Source organism: Silene latifolia, chromosome X, assembly GCF_048544455.1.
Source record: "Silene latifolia isolate original U9 population chromosome X, ASM4854445v1, whole genome shotgun sequence".
NCBI lineage: Eukaryota > Viridiplantae > Streptophyta > Magnoliopsida > Caryophyllales > Caryophyllaceae > Silene > Silene latifolia.
Window position 1 is genome coordinate 244110186 of NC_133537.1, and position 8702 is coordinate 244118887.

At 36.6% G+C, this 8702-nt stretch overlaps 1 protein-coding gene across 1 annotated transcript; it reads left to right on the forward strand.

Moving 5' to 3' along the window:
• Positions 1–701: 701 nt before the first annotated feature.
• LOC141623876 (protein RETARDED ROOT GROWTH-LIKE-like) lies at positions 702–8322 on the forward strand. The gene is made up of 7 exons (XM_074440027.1): positions 702–975; positions 1076–1187; positions 2963–3122; positions 3928–4076; positions 4294–4445; positions 7609–7723; positions 7848–8322. Exons 1-7 carry the CDS (start codon positions 719–721, stop codon positions 7980–7982), a joined length of 1080 nt encoding a protein of 359 aa, XP_074296128.1. The 5' UTR covers positions 702–718; the 3' UTR covers positions 7983–8322.
• The last annotated feature ends 380 nt before the right edge of the window (positions 8323–8702 follow it).

Below are 8702 nucleotides of genomic sequence, written 5' to 3' on the forward strand. Positions count from 1 at the left end.
GCTGAGACCCAAGTGACAGGCCGACAGGCTTTGTCGGTTAGGCCGTTCTTCTTTTGACTTGTTGTCTTCTAGCTTTGACCTTGGTCAATATGTTGACTTGGTCAGCGGGTGCAGAATATGCCCCATCACAACTTAACCCTAACATGTACAAATTACAAACCCAGTGTCATGTCATCCCTACCAGTGACGTAGACCTGGCAAAACCAACCCGATCCGATTGACCCGACCCGAAAAGGATGACCCGAGACCCGAAATCGACCCGAATTGCTGAAACCGAATGACACCCGAAGCCCGAAGTGACCCGACCCGACCCGAAAATGACCCGAGCTTTCATGGACCCGTAACAGACCCGACCCGAAATGACCAATCCGAAACCACTCAACCCGAAAATGACCCGACAAAATATAACTTTAATTGACCTTAATAGACTTGAAATGTCTCTCTTCTCTTAATCTTTGACCCGAAAATGGCTCGACCGAATTAACCCGACCCGCTTGACCCGAAACACACCCGACCAACAAACCCGAATAGACCTGTAACCCGAAATGAACTGACCCGATCCGAACTAACCCGAAAATTTGAGAAACCCGAAATGACCCGACCCAAACCGGCCCGACCCGAACCCGACCCGGTTGACCCGTTTGCCAGGTAAATAAAAAAAAGGAAGATTGAAATTGAAGTACAAGTCTACAAGTGTACAAGTCTACGTGGTTTGTGAATGGCGAAACTATGGGGATTAGCCAAGTGTTCTCTGAAACTACACTTGACATCAATCGTCGTTTGTACCATCAAACCCTCAATTCTCCATTTCTCACTCTCCCATACACGACTCTTCTCCAACTCCGCCGTCACCTCCTTAACCCTTCGCTCTTTCTCCTCCGCCTCCGCCTCCACTAATACGTTTGTTCATCCCACTGATACCGATTCTTCTCCTCGTCCTTATATTCCTGTTCGCGCCTTCTTCATATCCACCAGGTGACTATGCTGTTGTTGCCGGATTCAATGTTTTACGCATAGGAAATCAAATTGAAGCTAATGTTGGTTTCTTGTTTTTGTATTGTATTTGTTCCTCTAGCGTGGACTTGAAGAGTTTGGTGGATCAAAACAGGACAAATTTTATACCACCATCATCTAGGATGACCAACTATGTCGTCCTCAAATTCGGCAATCTTAAGCCTGTACCAAATGTGAGTTTATGACCTCTTCCCCATTTTGGTCTGCTATTATTCCTGATTTCAAATGCATGCCCCGAAGTGAAAATCCTACTCTTTTGTTCATAGTGTTCCTTTAAAATAGGACAAGTTAAATGAATGGAGGTTTTTTTTCCTCTTCTCCAAGTTGTTGGCTTGTTGCATACTCTTATCCGGGCTTTTCTGCTGTCCCTTGGTTTACTAGATTGCAATTTTTTATTTTATTTTATTATTGTATTCTTTGGACACACTCGTCTATGTCAATCACTGATGAAACATGCTGATGGCTTTAATGGTGACACTGACTTGTGACGGAAGTTCAATGGGGTTATCCTTACATATGATAATGATGATATCTTGATGGTGATGCTTATACTTGGTGAATTTAATTTTTTCCAGATAGGATGCACATATTTGTTGTATTTGTTCCAAGAGTTTGCAAACCAATGGTATTTTGTTCATGCTTTAAACCTTCCGTGGACATATCAACGCCTTCTATTAGATGTTTCCAGCTGAATTGGTGGAAGGATTTGTAGTTTCACTTATGTCTTACGATGTGGTGCAGCTTTACTCCTGTTACCTATTCTGATATTGACGCAGATTAGTCAACAATGATGCTGTGAAATAAATTGTCAGTAATTTATTTAAGCTGCGTTTTGCTAGAACAAAGTTTTCAATAATTTACCCTAAGAATAGAGGAATTAGACTGGCATAATCCCTAGATAATGCGTTTTAAAAGCGGGGAAGTGGCAAATAAGCCCCATACGTTTGGCACTATGTGCATATTAGCCTCATGTCTTTGTATTAGTGCAAATTAACCCCACTAGTTATACTTGATGTGCAATTAGGCCTAATTAAATATTTTTAGGTCAATTTCTCGCCGGAAAATGATTAGTCACCGGAAAGATGAGTAGAATTGAGTTAAATCATGATTTTCTCCTTTTTTTAATTATTTAACTCAATTCTACTCATCTTTCCGGTGACTAATCATTTTCCGACGAGAAATTGACCTAAAAATATTTAATTAGGCCTAATTGCACATCAAGTATAACTAGTGGGGTTAATTTGCACTAATACAAAGACATGGGGCTAATATGCACATATTGTCAAACGTATGGGGCTTATTTGCCACTTCCCCGGTTTTCTAAAAGTGTGAAATTTATTATTTCTCCAATGATAGCTAAAACTAGATATTTATACTAACTAACAACTAGAATTAATCAGGGAAACAAATAAATAGCTGTCGGAATAAATCGCCTAACAAAAGCGAAATAAATAAGGCATACCCGTGCCTCTATTGTGCCTGATGTTGAACACGATGCACGACTGTGCCTCTCTCGTTCCTTGGTCGTGCCTTAGCTCTTAGCCTATGACTTTTGTCTTCTTGGTCCCCGAGCTTGGCACTAGAGTTCCTTTCGTGTGAATTAACCCACATCAAGTTCCGACCTCTTTGACCTCCACGGTGACTTGGGAATGCGTCTTCGATTTACCCTGATTTGCATTTCATTCCATTTAGTTGTAGAATCAAGAACATCAACACAAATCAGCAAAACCACCATATTAGCTTGATTATTCTTCCAAGTACGAAATTCGGGAATTACTCGATAATGTAGTTAGAACATCACCGAAACCACATTAAATTGTTTAAAACGACACTCTTAAGAATAAACACACCAAATCATAACATAGGAAATAAGAAACTAAGCGTGAAAAGAAGGATTAACCAAAGTCTTTTTTTGCTCACTATCTTGACTAGTGTATTCTCATTTCAGGGCTTGGGTGCTACCTTAAGTGGAAGCGACTGTGGCTACATGGTTGTTTTCCAATATGGTTCAATAGTCTTGTTCAATGTTCGTGATAATGAAGTTGATGGCTACATGAAAATAGTGGAGAAACATGCATCTTGCTTGCTTCCCGAAATGAGAAAGGATGGTGAGATTCTAATTTTAATGTCATGTCTAATTGGTCTGAAGTTGTATGTAGCTGTGCCTTTTGGCCTTTAGATGCTTCCCTTGACTAGATTTCTATCATTCTCATTTCTTCCCTAATCTTTATTTCCTTGTATTTTTTTGTACTTGAGGTTCCCTCTTAACTTGCCTTAGGATGGAACTTTTGAGACGTCGGGGTAATGTTGCGGTATTAGTTTTTTCCCTTGAAGTTTGCGGATGAGGTTCTGATCATTATTGTTTGGTAGTTTGGAATTTCGAAGTTAAGATGGATCTTGAAAGTTTTGAGCGGGACTTTCTAGTCAAGATTTTACCTATTATACTTACGACAGTGCGTTTTCTTTTCATCTGGAAAAAAATACTTATGGGATCCTAGGCAGGATGTTGATTTATAAGGAAGACCCAAATCCAAATTACACGTTTCTGTTGCTTTTTACTCTCTTTGCAGTCTGTCATCAGAAAACTTAGCAGCATGTTGGTATGTCTGTCATCAAAATACTTTTGAGATCCTAGGCAGGATGTTGGTATGTCTGCGTAGTTGTGCCAACTTCCAACTTCGTGCTATAAATTTATTTTTGAACATCAGTTTGAGGATATAATTTTTGGGCAAGAACATAGTACTACGTGCTGATGGTTGCCATTCAAAATTAGTCAGACACAACCTTGTGACTGTTATGAGCCTCTTCTTAGGGATGTAATTGACTTTTCCATTTCTTCATATTTATGTCTGGTAATCCTTTGTCTACTATTCGCCTATGCCATTGCTGATTGCTTCTCCTTTTTCTTTGTAGAATTCGAAGTAAGAGAGCAGCCAGCTTCAAGTACATGGATGCAAGCTGGCCTTGATCACATAATACTACAGTACTTGGACACTGATGGCATTCGTACGATTGGTAGCGTGCTTGGTCAAAGTATCGCTCTTGATTATTATGTCCGTCAGGTTGGTTATCCTAATCTATTATTTACTGTTGGCGCAAGAGAGGTAGTTTTACTCATTTTTTGTTTTTCTACAATATGGTGACAGTACTACACTTACATGTGACAATTTATGTTACCCAACTTCATATCATTTTGGTACAAAGGTTTTTTCTTCAGAGGAGAGAAGGTAGTTTTTTTGGTTAAATTAGCATTTTCTCAAATTAGTATTGTCCTTGTAGGTTGATGGAATGGTTGCAGAATTCACAGACATAAATCGTGCTATGGAGAAAACAGGGAATTTTAATATGAAGAGGAAGAAACTCTTCCAGTTGGTTGGAAAGGCAAATTCCAATCTGGCAGATGTGATTCTGAAGCTTGGCCTTTTCGAAAGGTTAAGTATGAGTTGTTTCATTCTTGCTTTTCATATAATTGACGCTACTTGATTCGGGTGTTCTCTTACTACTTTACTCCCAAGTGGTTAGGAGTCTATATGCATAACTCTAAGCCATTTACTTTGACACGCCGTATCCTGACATTTTGCATGTCAAGCGACTCAAGCACGATACTTTTCTGAAATGACATTTAGGCACATGTTTGACATTGTTTCAGGCCTAATGTGTAGATAAACCTTTTTTTTTTTTTTTTTTTTTTTTTTTACAAAAAAAAAAAAAACATGTCCTACACTCCCGACCTTCCCGTGTTCAACACTTGTAACCACATCTGATATTCTGATTGACATTATCGATATACATCTAAAATGCTGAAGAATTCATGCACAATTTTCTTCATAAGCTGTAAGCCCTAGTTGTGTCTCACAATGTTCGGAAATTTTGCATGAATTTAAGTTACTTCCGGTTTTTTTTAAGACTCGGAATATGAATTATGCAGAACTGCCTGGTCTAAGTAGAGACAGACTACATTTGTATACTATCTTCTCTATATAACGTCTATTGGACTGCGTAATTGGTTGTTTAAGCAGATTCTGCTATCCTGGTTTTAAGTGATAATATTCTAGCATTAGATAATTTCCAACAGTGGATAAAGTGTCTTGTGATCTTTCTTCTGGTTCCATTTGCTTTTTCTTTAGTTTCTCTTTTATTTTCTATTCTTTTTTTTTCTTCCTCTCATTCACATGACTTATAGTAAGTGTTTTTATTAGCAAACCCCAAATTCTTTTCGGACAAGTGCTATACTGCTATTTTGTTTCTTTGTTTGCCATCTTACAAAATTGGATGATTAGTTGTGCTCTTCTGGATTAAATTTGCAAATCAAGGCTCTTAGGCCCTGTTTTTTTGGACTTCTATTTGCCTTTTTAAGTTCAGTTCAGTTCCTATAAGTTCAGTTCAGTTCTTATAAGTTCAGTTCAGTTCCTATAAGTTCAGTTCAGTTCATCTCTTATAAGTTCAGTTCAGTCTCTATAAGTTTAATTCAGTTTCTATAAGTTCAGTTTAGACAAGTTCATACAACTTATATTAACTATAAATTCATACCCGTTTTTTAATATTGACGAATTGAAAAAAAATAGTACCTTTTTCATTAAAATCAATGCAAAAAAAAATCCAATATTGAAATTATCCTATATACATTATTCTTAAAAAAAAATAGATGGTTAGAAAAAAAATAGATGGATTCGATGATGTCTGTGAAAATGAAGATGAAGATGAAAGTGACAAGTATGTTGATAATATGGAAATAAATGGTTAGAAAAAAAATGTAATATGTAATTTATTTTTTATTGTAATGTATTGTAGTAGTTGTAAAAAAAATTAATATATATAAAGCGTAAAATTTTTATAAGTTCAGTTCGACTTCTATAAGTTCGGCTCATATAAGTTTAGTTCAACTCTTATAAGTTTAGTTAGTTTAAACGTGAAGTGAAGATGAGACTCAATCAGTACGAGGTGCCTTGCAGGAATGGCAGGGTTATGAATTGGGTTAATTACATAAGTAGTCATTAGCTATTTGTGTAATGAGTTGAAATTTGTATTGAGATACTATGTGATGTAAGGGACATTTTATGATATTAATGACGAAGCTTACATTTTCCAAAAAAAAAAAAGTTTAGTTAGTTTCTATAAGTTCAGTTCAGCTCCTATAAGTTCAGTTCAGCTCCTATAAGTTCAGTTCAGTTCAACAATTAGAAGTCCAAAAGAACAGGGCCTTAGTTCTTCCATAAATTGCGGCCACATAGATCTTTGGTGCATGAGAGAAACACCAAGGTATATTCAGTAGGGATCTTTCAACACTTACAGAGACATATACACTTTGTAATTTGTATAGCACTCGGACTACTAACTGCCAGCACGTTACTGTGGTAATGTGCTTTTATGTGTATGTTATGGTGTCTCTGGTTGGCATGGAATTCTCATATATGTGATGTATTCTTCTTTTGGAAATGTTGTTTAGCCCTTCTAGGAAAACCCAAAAGAGACGGGACGTGCAATTTTTTTTTGGGACGGGTCCATTATTTTATTATGTTTTCCTCACATGCATTGTTGTTAAAATCGCGATCCGGATCGTAGAATCGTACGATCCAAAAATAGATAAAAGATCCAAATTGCTCATAGGATCGTTATGGGGTAGAATCGGTCAGAATCGTAGAATCGTTGTAGAATCGTACGATTCTATGTTTTGCCTATAATAAATGCATTTTCATGTAATGGGCCAATGGGCTACATGTTCTCACAACTTTTTAAGGCCTATTACACTCTTAATTCCCTTTCTTTCATTGGCTTATGTGGCCACTTAGTTATGTAACCCGTTTGACTAACAAAAATAAGAAAAATAAAGTAAAAGACATAAAAATAAGCCCTAACTAAACTGGTAAACCCAACTTCCTAATTCTATTTCTTTTGTCAAATACCCACGAACCCTAACTCCCAATTTAACATTCAACAATCTGCTATCATTACTCATCACCCATGAACCCTAAATAAGCTTTGATGACTAGTGTTGAATTAGTATGTTGTCCGAGACTTCGTTCAATTGTCCCTGTCACTATTTTTTCAACAGTAAGCTTTGATAACTAGTGTTGATATTAGTATGTTGTCCGAGACTATAATTGTCCCTTTCATTTTTCTTTCAACATTTTAGTCCTTAGTTTCCGTTACACTAGCAATGGTGACATTAACGGTTGAATTATCAATTCTTTTCTTCAAAAATACTATAGTGGCTTATATAATTATATAATTAACTTATTTATGTTATTTTATAGTTAATTTACATATTTGTGAAATCCCTTCCATCAATCATGCCTAAACTAGCGAGAATCATAGAATCGTACGATCCTACGATCCGATCTCACGGAACCCGAACGATTCAAAGTAGAATCCCGATCCTGACAACATTGCTCACATGTAATTAGTGAAACGGTTTATAAGGGTCTAGCTCTATCCCTTTATTGACCACTGTTTCGAGTTTATGAGAAATTATTTGTTGCCAAAACGATTATCATCCATATGATTTTGCTAAAGCTTTTTACCCTCTCAATCTTAGTTAATTGCTTTTAGTTCTGTCACTCATGGTTCAAAGTACTCTGTTGTTGGCCATTTCAGGTCAGATATCGCTTGGAAGGATGCCAAATATGCCCAAATCTGGGAATACCTTCGAGATGAATTTGAATTGACTCAGAGATTTGCTAGTCTTGACTTCAAGTTGAAATTTGTTGAGGTACAGTTTTTTTTCCTTCCAATTTTTCTCAACTCCGTATCCAGTTATTGTAGAGTTACAACCTACTATTGTCTATAGAAAGACCTTGTGCCATTTATTTAGCGACGGTTTATCTCCTTGACAGCATAACATTCGCTTCCTACAAGAAATTCTACAGAACCGAAAGTCTGATTTTCTGGAATGGGTCATCATAATATTGATTGGTGCCGAAATTTGCATCTCTGTCTATGACATTGCTCATAGATCAGCAACTCTTTAGCTCCCCTGTTATTTCAAACTTAATATACAGGTGAAGTTTCTGCTGAAATCCTGCCAGAGTTCTTGATACAAATCTTCAAATTTACATTTCAATGTTAGGCTGTCAATCTCTGACATATTTGTTATTCTTTCATTTTTGCTGATTGATCTCATTTTTCTGTAAATTATAGCAAGATATATTTCCCAACTTTTAGCTTGACAAGAGCAAACTGCTATTTTTTTTCCTCCTGTTAATCGCAAAATACATTATGGGACATTGAGTCATGTAACTCGCTTCGACATGGTTGTGCTATTGAGGTCAAGTTTCGTAAAAGCATTACTCGATAATCTTCTCTTCTAAATTACAAGTGCCCACGGAGCATATTTGGTTATAACTCTCGGTTCATTTCATTTCAAGCTAAAAATTGAGTTTATTATACCCTATTGATCAAGTCCCACGCTTTGTAGCTTATTAGAGTCGACTTGCTTTCCGTTGAATAGATTTAACTCCTTGAAAAACATGGTTCACACAAGAAATCTACGCATATAGTCTCTTCATTCAACTTCACTTTGCACCTTTGCTTTTTCATGTTTGTCAACGCGTGATAAGTCGTTAATATCTATAGCTATGTATTTGCAAAAATTATAAAAGTTATGATATTTTTAATGTACTCCTAATGACGAATCAAACAAGATCCCCACAAAAATAAATTTTCACTTATGTATCGAGAGAAAATTGGAA

Coding starts and splice junctions, on each gene's coding strand:
- LOC141623876 (XM_074440027.1), top strand. CDS start 719: ATGGCGAAACTATGGGGATTAGCCAAGTGTTCTCTGAAACTACACTTG. Junction 976..1,075: donor GCCTTCTTCATATCCACCAG/GTGACTATGCTG, acceptor TTGTTCCTCTAG/CGTGGACTTGAAGAGTTTGG. Junction 7,724..7,847: donor TCAAGTTGAAATTTGTTGAG/GTACAGTTTTTT, acceptor TCTCCTTGACAG/CATAACATTCGCTTCCTACA.